Genomic DNA, 13,127 nt, shown 5'->3' with positions numbered 1-13,127 from the left:
TCAGCATGAAATTGTTTTCCTGGTGCAGTTACTAATTGCTTGAATCCTGTTCTTAGCCTGGCTGGGGGATTGATTTCACTCTGCTCCCTCTCTCTAAGCACTTTGAGGCTCTTCCTTTTTTTCACTGATCTTAGATCAGTTTGGTTGGTGCTGCTCCTGCCTTTGCTGTTAAATACCTGGATTAGCACAAGGAGTTTTATTTCCCCTTCTGGGGAGTTTATTTTGTTCTGTGTAGGATTTAATGTCAGAGTTTTATTGACAGTTTTTGAGAGGGGAAATTCTAAGTGACCTCTTCTGCTCCCAGATCAAGGTCGGTGTCTCCCAAACATAATAACATCCATTATGTGCTACACTGGGATCCTCTAAGGAAAATCTCTGGAGAATCCTTATGGAGTGATTTTAGACTCTGGGTTGGGACAGCCTGTTTTGCTAACCCCAAGAGCTGTTTGTCAACACCTTTCTTGGAGCTGCTGAAGTGGGTTTTAGCAGAGCTTTTCATTTTTGCATTTCCAAGGAATCCTGTCCTCGTTTTCTCCCCACGAATGAGGTTGTTGATGGCATTCCCTGCTTTCTGAAATTTGAGCAGTGGATGTATTAGAACATGCTGTTACTTAGAAAGCTGACACCACTGCCATCATGAAGATTTAAAGGGAATTATTTCACTTCTTAACATGCTTTTCCTCCTGGACTTGATCTTAGAGGGCTTTTCCAACCTAAATGATTCTGTGACTCCCTGGTTCTTTTTCCATGCAAAAGAGAGGAGCCTGAGAGAGGAAAGCATCCAGCATCCCGTGAGGTTGTTGGTATTGCAGGAAATTGGAGCTGTTTGGGTATTATTTGCAGCTAAGCAGGTGAAATTGGTGTGAACTTGTTGCATTTAGAAAGAAATAAAAGGGAAAATGAAAGGATTTGTCAACAATTATAATGCTGCATTTGTCGAGGAAAGCATAATGTCCCTCTGAACTGGGTCTGATTATTGGAGTGTTTGGAGTGGTTTGTTTTAGGACAAAAGGTTGTTTGGAAGAAAATAGACTAGTCAGAAACCCTGGTGTAATGTAAGAGTATAATCAGAGGAAATCTTGGAGCTCTGTGTGGCATGGAGTGTCACTGCAGTTCGAGAGCATCTCTGCCTTCCCACCCACATTGTCCTTGCAGCCAGCATGGAAGCCTGGCTTCCCACACACTGAGAGGAGGCCCTGACCCCCAGAGAAATCCCTGCTGGAAAGACTGGAGGATGTCAGTCTGTCTGATCCAAAAATAACACTTAGCTTGGATATTGGGGAAGATTTCTTGCCTGGGAAGGTGCTCAGGCATGGAACAGGCTGCACAGGGCAGGGGTAGAATCACCATCCCTGGAAGTGTTCACAAAACAGGATGTGGCACTGGGGGACAGAGTTTGGGGGATGATGGATTGATGGCTGCACTTGGTCATCTCAGAAGTCTTGTCCAGCCTTAACAATTGTGGAATCATGAAGACACCAGAAGAGAAACCTCTTCCAGGAGGAGACCAAACAAAATCTTGTAGTTTAGTGTCACCTTTGGGGGATCCCAGTCACTCAGGGAACCCACCCTCCTCCTCCTTGGTGCTCCCATTCATGGGCAGGGACACCTTCCACTGTCCCAGGCTGCTCCAAGCCCCAGTGTCCAGCCTGGCCTTGGGCACTACCAGGGATCCAGGGCCAGCCACAGCTGCTCTGGGCAGTGCCAGGGCCTGCCCACCCTGCCAGGGAACAATTCCTAATTCCCAATATCCCATCTAACCTTTTCCTTCCTTCAGCTTAAGTTCCCTCTCTCATGGAGTTTTCTTATGGGTGTTAGAAGGGAGACAAGATAATTCTGTTGGCTTTTGCCTATTAAACTTTGTCTGGAACTTAATAATAATAATAACAATAACAATAACAATAACAATAACAATAATAATAATAATAATAATAATAATAATAATAATAATAATAATAATAAATAACATCCCTTTCCAGTCCCCACCTGCTGAAATGAAGATGTTCAGGGGCTGGGAGCAGGGGTTTCATGCTGCATTGTTTGCTTTTATTCCACAAATGTAGATGGACAGTGGGAACAAGGCAAACTCTGCCCAGGACTTGGTGGGGTTTTGACTTCCACAGATTTAATGTCCAATTAGTTCAGCAGCTTAGGGGCTGCAATTCTAGGAAAAAAAAACAATGGGAATGACATAAATATTGGAAGAATTGGATTACATGGGTCCTGCTGCACACAGTGATGTATAAGAGGGGTAACTTGGTTTGGAGCCTGTGAAAACCAGGGAAGCTTTTGGCTTATGTTCTGGTTATTAATTTATTTGGAGGAAAACAAAATATTCTTTGTATAAATCACTATTATAGGCAAAATTAAGTATGTCAGTGCTTAAGAAGTCCCACTGGCTTTGTGGGAGCTGACTCAGATTTGGGCATGGACTTCATTTGTTTACTGGAGGGGAATTTTTCTAATTTTATGGCATTTGTTTGAAATACTTCACCTGGAGATGTAGAGGAGCAGTAATTTTTTAACTTAGGTTTGGTAGTTTAGTTTTCAGTTTTTAAATTTACTCCAGTTAGCAAGCCTTTTTTTGGGCATATTGCCTGGCAGGGTGAATTTGGGGAGATTTCCAGTGGAATTGGTACTCCTGAGGCAGCATTGAGCCTACATTGACTGTCAGGTATTGATGCTTTTGTGTTAAATTCCTGTTTTATACTTGTGTAAGATAGCTCCCTTCAGCTTTAAAATATTTTTATTATATAATAGTTTAAAAAACCATGTGAACAAGCCTAAATTATTTTACTATAAAAGAGATTTTATGTAAATTCTGTGAGTTTGAGGCTGTGCTGAATTTTAATTCACCTACTTTGGGCTCTGGAGCACCCAATTAAATCCGTGTAGGGATTATGCTCTCTGAGGTCCTGATGCCATGTTAGATTTGGGATTATATCTGAGGGATAAACAACAGAATCAGAGCAGGCCTTTAAATAGACCTTTTGGTGTTTTGAAACTCAATCCCCTAGCAGAAGGGGAAAACACAGAGTGATTTTGCCTTAAAATAGATTAATCTGACAAATTCCAATACGTTGCTTTGGCAATCACTTACGCTGGAGGTATTTTCTCTTTGAAGGCTGTCATCTTCTATGTTTGTTCACCTCTTTGTTATATGGAAGGAGGTTTTTATTGTGGCTTCAAATATGGGGTGTGTTAGGTCATCTGTGACCCCAGATCTTTTGTTTCCCTGCCCGTTTTTAAGGTGTTTCAAACTGATTCCTTCTGTGTATTTAAAAGCCACCTAATTAATTGTGTGTTCCCAACAGAAACCATCCCTCATCTGAACACCAGGAATAAAATTTGGGCTGAAATACAGTTTTTATTGCCATGTTTTCCTTTGTCAGGGGACAGATCCTTCCAACAGGTGTGGCATAGTCTTAGATTTCCTTGCTTTAAAAGGGGTATATCAGCATCCAGCTGTGGCACCTTCCCCTTCCACAGAATCCCAGAGTGGTTTTGTTGGAGGGGACCTTAGAGATCATCTCATGCCAGCCATGAGTGTGGTATCCAGGCAGCTATTAATGCTCAGAAATTGGGACAAATTAAAGCTGGGAAAGTAAGGATGTGGGATGAGGTGTGTACCCAAACACCGCTTTTAAAATCATGCCAACTTCTGTTTTGAAGAGAACTCAGAGAATTTGCTGCTTGGAGCCTGAGCTTGTGTTTGAACTGGTCCAGTCTTTAATATTACCCTGGGAGCAGATTTGCATTCAGTCCCCTGCCATTTTAAATGCAAATTCTCTCTCTGGAAGATAATTCCCCCCTTGCTAATGCACTTCATTCAGCATTTGAAGCATCATCTTGAGGAAGCACTTTTTTTTTTTAGCACTCCCTTTATCTCTTGCTGGTGTTTTTCTGTCCAAAACATTCACAAAAAAGCTCTTTCCTTTCTTTTTAAAATTTTTCTTCCCCTCCAAAATTCCATCAAAGCACAGTGTTGATGGCTTAACTCCAAGCATTTGATCTTGAATTCATCAGCCTTCTGATTTTTCGAGCCCTGCAATTAACGTGGACGGGCTTGATCTTCAACGTGACCCGGTGGTCAAGGGAAACATAGCTGCAGCCAGACTGAGTTAATTCAAATCAGTTTGTAAACCCTGTTTTAATTCTCCCAAAGACATGTAGATCATTGGCCCTGGAGTGTGTTGGTTGCTCATGGAGTGAGCACAGGATTTGCTGGTTCAAAGGGATTAAGTGATGTGGGGCTGTTGAGGAAGGGAAGGGATGGGGCTGCTTCACTCAGCTCTGTCAGGAGCCCTCAAACCCTCCAGCAGGTGTTTCACTCAGGGCTCAGGAGATCAGAAAGCTCCCAGAGGAAATCATCTTGCAGGAGCAGTGTTGAATTAAAGCTTTGTGCCCCTGATGGAGGTTTGATAATGCGTGCGCTGTCACCGCTGTCCTGGCCCCAGGGCTGCTGGGGCTTCCCAGGAGCTCTGCCTTGGCTTTTTGGGAGCTCAGGATTTGTGTTTTGGAGGGAGTCTCTCAAAATCATGGTATACATGAGGCTGTGGTCACAGGAAATGCATCCACACCTGCCCTGGGCAGTCTGGAACTTCCCAGGTGTGTGATGTGCTGTTAGATAGGGTTGAACTGTGGGGCTGTGATGATGTAACCCCAAGTTGCTTCCCAAACAAACAAACAAACAAGCCTCCTCCTCCCTGGCTGTGGCTTTCCTTGGCCACACTCTCATGCCCTTTCCCTTGAGTTGACACTGGCTCCAGCTGACACAAGGACCCAGCAGGGAGACAATCACCTGATTTGCTTGTGGGGTTTGATTTTGGTGTTTTCTTTTCCCGTGCCCTGGCGTCCCTCCCTCAGGGGTTGGATGACTCGAGGGTGTGGAGCTGTCTGTTCCAGCAGCACATCAGAGATTACCAACAGCAGCATCTCAGCTGGCTCAGCTGTTCCTCTGCTGGATCCCATCAGCTGGGTTTACCACTGGGTTGGGAGCACGTTGGGCAGAGGTGGGAAACTCTGCACTAATCCCGAGTCTGTGTCTTTGCTCAGAGAAGACTTTGCAGGATGATTATTACATTTTTCATTCAAATGCCTGTTGTTGTTGTTGTTGTTGAATTCAGATGTTGCATGGGCTGGGACCTGTTTGTTACATTAAAAATCTGTGTTAGCAAATGACTTCATTTAATTTAGCTTCCTGCAAATGCTCAACCGCGGCCAACTCAGCTCAGCTCAACTCAACTCAACTCAACAAAACTCAGCTCAGCTCAGCTGCAGGCTGAGTAAAACACAGCTGAGACACTCCTAACACTGTTTCCTTTCCTGGGCAGCCTCTGAGCCCAACCTGAAGCTGCGCTCCAGGCTAAAGCAGAAGGTGGCAGAGAGGAGGAGCAGCCCCCTCCTGCGCAGGAAGGACGGGCCGGTGGTGACGGCGCTCAAGAAGCGCCCGCTGGACGTCACAGGTACGGCGGGTAAGTGACAATGCCTCAATCCTTCAGCCCCTTCTCCCTTCCCAAAATGTCTCCTTCGTGTGCTTCAGCAGTGCTGGAACCCAGCTGAGGGCACTGGAATTGTCCAGCTGGGGGAGGCTGAGGTCAGGCCTTGTCCCCATCCGCAGCTCCCATCTCTGCTCCCTTTGACCTGGGACACACCTGGAGCTGTTTCAGTTAGGATGGAAAATAGGGAAAGGTTCTTGACCCAGGATCTTTATACATACAGCTCGATAAAACTTTTTTTTGACCACTCAAACTGACAGTTTCTTGTTGAAAAGTCCTGTCCTTCCAGAACCAAAGTTTGCAAGTGGGATCAGAGCAAAGAACGTGATGAGATTACCATAAAGTTAATTCTTAGCACCATCTAGGGATGTCTCTGTGTAAGTACCACCCAGTGACAGCTTTGCCAGTCTTGTCTGGCTCTGAGACACATGATCATCACTCCATCAAACTCAAAGTGAGCTCTCTCTAGACAAGGGAGTGGGTTTGGGAGACCCTGGGGTGCCTCAGCACTTCTCTGGGTCAGAGCCTCTCTGTTTGCAGAAGGGAAGGAGGATTTCAAGAGCTAAAAGTTGTGGAATCATAAAATATCCTGAGTTGGAAGGTACCCACAAGGATAATCCAGTCCAACCCTAGGCCTGCACAGGACACCCCAAAAATCCCAGCCTGTGCCTGAGAGTGTTTTCCATGAGTTCTGGCTGCCTTTCAGACCTGAAAATCCAATTTCCTTCACTCACACAATGCAGTATGGCATGTGGCTCCTGGGATAAATCAGCCTCTGCTGGCTGACCATTTTCCCCTGCAATGACTTCAAAAATGGCAGTGGAAGCTCCCATTTCTCACTGGCATGGACACAGTTCAAGAAGCCACCCTGGAGCTTGTTAGAAAAGTATCTGAGTTGTCATGGTAAGAGGGGACTTTAAAATGGAAAATAAGCTTTAAAAACAGTCCCACTTCGGGGAATAGAAATTATGTTTAATCCCTGAAGAACACAGGGGGTTCTGGTGGGACACTTTCCACTTCACCAGGTTGCTCCACCCTGATTTTGAGCACTTCCAGGGATGGGAGCAGCCACAGTTTCTCTGGACTCCCTGTGCCAGGGCTTTATCACCCTCAGAAAGAAGAATTCCTTCCTACAATTCCCCTCTAAGCCTGCCCCGTGGGAGTGGGAAGCCATTCCCCCTGTCCTGTCCCTCCAGGCCCTTGTAAAAATGAGCTTTTATTCCTCCTGGAGCAATGAGGAGCCTGCTGCAGCCTCAGCCACTGCAGCTGCTGGGAGATTCTCCTGCTGCAAATGGTTGGGCATGAGGAAAGTTCAAAAGAAAGGGTTTGAATGTTATTAGCCTTCCCAAATACAAGGAGGAACACTGGCAGCTGTGCCATAGAGCAGGTGAGAGATGTTCTGAGGGAAGTCTGATGCAAGGAGGTGTCTTTAGGGTTAGAGAGAAACAGAGTGAGAGAGGCACTTCCAGAAGAATGAAGCAGAACAACTCTGACATCCTCCAGTCTGGCCTCTTCAAACCTTCCATGCTTTTATTATCTTTCAATCATATTTCAAATTATTAATACACTCTAAGAGAAATCCCCATGGGGAGAAGACTTAAATATGCTGAGTGGGTACTTGGATAAACCATTTGAAAGAGTTTGTTGGTATTTTAAGAGCCCTGGGAAGATTTAGGGGGAAGAAGGGGAGGAGGAGGAGGGCTGCTTTCATCCAAAACAAAACTTGAGGGGTTGTTATCTGTGTAAATACCATCACAGAGATGGTTTCTAATGTTAAAAGTTGGTTTGGGATGTGTTTTTCAGACTCTGCGTGCAACAGCGCTCCTGGATCTGGTCCCAGCTCTCCGAACAACAGCTCCAACAACATCAGCACTGAGAATGGAATTGCAGGATCAGTCACCAGTATCCAGGCAGAGGTACAGAGCCCCCCTTCCCTCTGCTTTGTGACACCCCTCAGCTCTGGGAGAGTTTGAGAACTAAACCACACAAAAGGAAAAGCCCGACTTGTAACTTGGAGCAGACTTTGGGAATTACCTCTCAGCCTGGAGGATGCCTTATCTGTTTATTAAATCTGCTTTGGACCAGCTCACAGGCAGCTTGTGGTAGCTTGCAGTGGTTTTGTAGTGAGGAGAAAGTAAAAATAAAGGGATTCAGCAAGGTCAAATGCAAGTATTTTAGTGTTTGGGGCTTTATTCCTATATATAGGGTGGATTTATTGTGTGCAGTAGGATGGTCTAAATATGCCCAAACCATAATTGGATTAAAGGGGATGGATTTAAACTTTTCCTCCACAACTGGGGATCTGAAAGCTTGGTGCCTTGTGCTGGTTTATAATCCCATAAACTTTCACCATCACTTGAGGCATTGCTGGATGCCCAGGGCAGGGTGAGGTGGGGTTGGACTGAGCACAGCAGCTCCTGTGTTCAGGAATCTGGGAGCCAAGCTTTTCCAAGGGGTCTGGGCCATGTGAGCTGGCTCCCACTACAAACTGTGCCTCTAGAAAACCAGTGTGGTTGTCTGATGTTACTGGTGCATTTCTTTTCATCCAGCTTCCCATTAGCTGTTTCCCCCCATGAATAGAGTCTGTCTTAACACCAGGGCTCCAAAAACAGGCTGGGGCTTGTTCTCCACAAATATTCCTTTAGAATTGAAAAGGCCTTCTGATGGTGGAAATGTCAGTCCTTATTGCTTTCTAGTTTTGTACAGATTTGCACTTTATTTTTATTTCTAATGTAGTGTAACAGTATTTAATAAGGGGAACATGCCTCCTTCTCCACCCTCTGCCCTGCCAAATGATGCAGCACACGTTCCAGCCACTCTAATCTATAGCAAACCTTACAGATTTAGGTAATTAGTGTGAAGATTAAGATGGTGGGAGGTGGGGGCTTCACTTGGCCCAGGAGGATGAGCACTGAGTTTTGGTTTTGCTGATCAGTCTTGTCTGTCCTTAGCAAACTGCAAATTCCCAGTTGCTGCTGATGGAAAAACGAGTGGGTTTGACAATTTTTTTGTGACATAAACAGAGCAGGCAGCTTCCCAAAAGTCCCTGCAGGGGATTTGAATCAGGTGGTCTTTAAGGTCCCTTCCAGCCCAAACCATTCCATGAGGTTAGAGTGAGCCTCCTGCAGGGAAATGTAAAGCTGGAGCATCCTCCTCATCCGTTTGATTTTTCAACTTAATAATTAGAGCTGATCATCTGGGACTAGACCACCAACACCTAATCAAATGGACACTGACCACAGGAAAAAGTCTTTCCATCAACTGCTTGTAGTGCAGCTGTAATTTTGTGACTTAGGCTGAGGCACAAGCCGTACAAATGATTTGGAAAAAAACCCCTGTCCTGCCCAAGCCTTTCCCCTTCCCAAAGAAAAATAACTCAGCATTCATGTCATGTGATCCCAGCTGATCCATTGGCCTGTATTTGGGAAAAAAAATAAGTGGGGTTTGGTGCCTTTAAAATCCTCTTCCTCAGTAGGAATTGTATGACCTGGGGGCTCAGGTGTTGGGAGATTCTTTAATACCAAAATGGACCAGGACTTCCCAAGTTCCCACCATGACATGTTTGGAAATATTTGAGTGTTTCTGAAAAGATAATGTTGTGTTTTGTTCTTGGCTTCATGTTTCATTTTAAATGAGAAGTATATCTCACTGCTTCTTAGTTTGCTGCATCAGCCCTTGAACCAGGTGTGTTGGAAGATGGTGCCCAAGTTCATTATTTGAGTGCCTTCAGTGGGGAAAGACTGCAGCCCTGTGTCCTTTAAAGCAGACACTTTCTGGTTTGAAATACTGTTTTTAAAGGTTTTTCTCTCTCTGAAAGGCACACAGCATTCCCTGCCATTGCAGTTGGTACAAGGCTGTAAAAACTCCTGGAGTACAGCTGCAGACTGTGCATTCAGAAATGGCTGTGTGCAATTCAGCCCAGAGATGGGAGCTGTGTGTTTAAAGTGGTGATAATGCTGCCAAATCCCATATGCTCAGAGCATCAAGCTGCTGTGTTCTTCTCTCCTCTGTTTTCTATATCAAATCCCCAGGAGAGGCTTTGAGGCACAACTCCAGAGTATTGATTGTTCAAAGGGAAAATGAATGTAGTTTTGTTTCATTTATGATATCAGTAAAATATTTCATTCCTCTGCTGACAATAAGTATCTTATTTTCAATGGCACACTGACATTATGTAATTTAAATTAAAGCAAAATTGCCAGGAGTGTTCAAAAATCACTTGGAAAGAGAAGTGTGTGGGTACAAATAATCATATGGAGAATCACTTTAGATGAGAGAGAAAACTGAAGTTTTTTTACAATGAGTCTGTTAAAAATAAGGTACAGGCTGCCCAGAGAAGCTGTGGCTGCCTCATCCCTGGAAGTGTCCACAGTCAGGCTGGATTTTGGGCTTGGAGAACCCTGAGATAGTGGGAGGTGTCGCTGCCCATTGCAGGGGGTGGAACAGCCTGGCCTTGAACAATTCCAGGGATGGGACAGCCACGACTTAGGTACAGATTGCCCCTTAATAGAATATTGAGTTAAACAAAATCCACTTTTTCACAGCAGCACCTGAGTTTAACAGGCTTCTGCAGAAGTCTTCTCAAAATCCAAATTCTATTTACGTTGGAAAATCACCTGCAGAGACCTCAGGGTGATCAGAACCCTGGTTTCCTAACAGGAAAATCAGGCACGTTATTGTAATTTTTATAATGGGCTTTCTAGTGCGTATTTCAAATCAGTCTTGTTTAGAAATTAAAGGTATTTTTGCTAAAGTGTTCTTGCTTCAAATGCCTGTAAGATAACTGAGCAAATCTTGCATTTCACCCTGAAAATCAGGAAATAGCTCCATAAATGCAACCTTGAGGCTTTTGCATGGGATTTTGAAGTCTGATTTATGCTAACACACGCTTGTAAATAACATAAATTGTCTGTTATTTGCTAAAGAGAAAAACACCAATTGTAAAGCCTTTTTTTTTTTTTTTTAAGATAATTGGTTTTACCTTTCAAAATGCTTGAGAAGGGCAAGTACCAAGGGAGTAGCACGTAGCTGTTCCAGGGGAGGTAGATCAGGAAAGGTTCTTTTCCCAGAGGGTGCTGGCACTGCCAGGCTCCCCAGGCAAGGGGCACAGCCCTGAGGCTGCCAGAGCTCCAGGAGTGTATGGACACTGCTCCTAGGGATGCCCAGGCTGGCATTGCTGGGGTGTCTGTGCACTTCTGGAGACTCTGTGTCCCCTCCTGCTGCCCTGTCCCAGTGAGTGCTGTGCCCTGGGGATGGGGATGGGCTCTGGGATGGGCTCTCACCAGGTTCTCCTTCTCCAGACCAGCCTGGCTCACAGGCTCGTCAACCGCGAGGGCTCCGTGACGCAGCTCCCGCTCTACACCTCGCCCTCCCTGCCCAACATCACCCTGGGACTGCCTGCCACGGGACCCTCCAGCGTGAGTGGGGCTGGCTCAGGGGCTGGGGTGGCAGGGATCAGCCTCTGGGATGGCACTGGGGCTGGGTCAGAGGCTGGGATGGCAGGGATCAGCCTCTGGGATGGCAGGGATCAGCCTCTGGGATGGCACCACGGCTGGGATCAGCCTCTGGGATGGCACTGGGGCTGGGTCAGAGGCTGGGATGGCAGGGATCAGCCTCTGGGGTGGCACTGGGGCTGGGTCAGAGGCTGGGATGGCAGGGATCAGCCTCTGGGATGGCAGGGATCAGCCTCTGGGATGGCACCACGGCTGGGATCAGCCTCTGGGGGGGCACTGGGGCTGTGTCAGAGGCTGGGATGGCAGGGATCAGCCTCTGGGGTGGCACTGGGGCTGGGTCAGGGGCTGGGATGGCAGGGATCAGCCTCTGGGATGGCACCACGGCTGGGATCAGCCTCTGGGATGGCACTGGGGCTGGGTCAGAGGCTGGGATGGCAGGGATCAGCCTCTGGGATGGCAGGGATCAGCCTCTGGGGTGGCAGGGATCAGCCTCTGGGGTGGCAGGGATCAGCCTCTGGGATGGCAGGGATCAGCCTCTGGGATGGCACCGCGGCTGGGATCAGCCTCTGGGATGGCACTGGGGCTGGGTCAGAGGCTGGGATGGCAGGGATCAGCCTCTGGGGTGGCACTGGGGCTGGGATCAGCCTCTGGGATGGCACTGGGGCTGGGTCAGGGGCTGGGATGGCAGGGATCAGCCTCTGGGATGGCAGCAGGGCTGGGATAGCAGGGATCAGCCTCTGGGATGGCAGGGATCAGCCTCTGGGATGGTAGCAGGGCTGGGATCAGCCTCTGGGATGTCAGTGGGGCTGGGATCAGCCTCTGGGATGGCAGGGATCACCCTCTGGGATATCACTGAGGTTGAGATCAGCCTCTGGGATGTCAGTGGGGCTGGGATCAGCCTCTGGGATGTCTCCTAACCCCTGTGGCTGTGCGTTTGCAGGCGGGCCAAGCGCAGCAGGACGCAGAGAGGCTCGCAATCCCAGCCTTACAGCAGCGGATCTCCTTATTCCCTGGCACTCACCTCACTCCCTACCTGAGCACTACAACGTTGGAGAGGGATGGGGGAACTGCACACAACCCTCTCCTGCAGCACATGGTCCTACTGGAACAGCCAACTGCACAAACACCCCTGGTCACAGGTGAGCGCTCCAGGGGCAGCACTCGGGCACCTGGAAAAGAGAGGAAACCAGCAGGGATCTGTTGGGCTGTTGTCAAGGCAGCCTCTAGGTCCTGCATCACCTGTACACCCTGCAGGTAGAACATAAAACCTTGGTTTACTGATTCATTAATTAGTGGTGAAAATCAGATCTCTCACCTCATTTTGGTGAGATGAAAATAAATCCTGTTATTCCATCAGGACAGCAAAGGTTAGTTGGTAAAAGTTGAGAACTCTGTTTTGTTTAGAGTTCTGACCAGTTCAGATCAAAGTGAGGGCAAAACCATTGCATCTTAACAACTCCTGTTTTCCATGGGTGGTTTTTATTCCATGAAAATACGAAAGCACGCACTTAGAAAATCACAGGTTCAAACACTTCCTTAGAAAATTAAAATTTTCCTTAGAAAATCACAGGTTAAAGCACTTCCTTAGAATTCCTTAGAAAATTAAAATTTTCCTTAGAAAATCACAGGTTAAAACACTTCCTTAGAAAATTAAAATTTTCCTTAGAAAATCACAGGTTAAAACACTTCCTTTCCATCATTAATATAAACAGCAGAGCCATGGCACAGGCAGCTGCCTGCCAGCAGATTGTATTTGTTTGTGTGCATTCCCTTTGCAGGATGTTAATGGCTGTGAGTCACTCCCGGTGCTGCCTTTTCAGAGTGAGCTACCTGTGGGAAGGCCTGTAGCTATAAATAAGCTGGATTCAAAGCAATAATTCCCACTGGGATGTGTTCCTGGTTTCCTGTGTGTGGTGCTGGGACAAAGGATGTTCTGCCTCAGTTACTGATGCGTTGGTTTTCCTTCCCTTCCTTCCATTTCTGTTGGAAGTTCTTGGGAGGTGTCAGCCCCTGCAGCTCATTGCAGCTCATGGCTGGTTGTACTTCCAAACCCCAGGAATATCCACGGGGTTGGGATAAGCTTGGGAGCACACAGATATGGGAAGGCTGCTGCAGAGAGGTGTGGTGTTTGCTTCCCTCAGTTTCCAGCATTCTGTGTTTGCTTCCAAGCAAATTC

The 13,127-nt window shown here is 46.8% G+C and overlaps 1 protein-coding gene across 6 annotated transcripts in view; it reads left to right on the top strand.

Annotated features, from left to right (window-relative positions):
- The window catches only part of HDAC4 (histone deacetylase 4), a 182,966-nt gene that overhangs the window by 120,098 nt on the left and 49,741 nt on the right, over positions 1-13,127 (top strand). For 4 of the 6 annotated variants that reach the window (XM_066554063.1, XM_066554064.1, XM_066554061.1 and 1 more), the window contains 4 exons: positions 5,334-5,474; positions 7,302-7,414; positions 10,799-10,915; positions 11,892-12,090. In XM_066554063.1, the coding sequence (XP_066410160.1) occupies positions 5,334-5,474; positions 7,302-7,414; positions 10,799-10,915; positions 11,892-12,090 (570 nt within the window). The remainder of the gene's footprint in view (positions 1-5,333; positions 5,475-7,301; positions 7,415-10,798; positions 10,916-11,891; positions 12,091-13,127) is intronic. The other 2 variants (XM_066554062.1, XM_066554060.1) reach the window with 1 other exon arrangement.

The sequence above is a fragment of the Molothrus aeneus genome, chromosome 7 (genome assembly GCF_037042795.1).
Source record: "Molothrus aeneus isolate 106 chromosome 7, BPBGC_Maene_1.0, whole genome shotgun sequence".
Classification (NCBI taxonomy): Eukaryota; Metazoa; Chordata; class Aves; order Passeriformes; family Icteridae; genus Molothrus; species Molothrus aeneus.
Note: the sequence above shows the minus strand (reverse complement) of the source record. Positions and strands in the feature narration are given on the sequence as shown.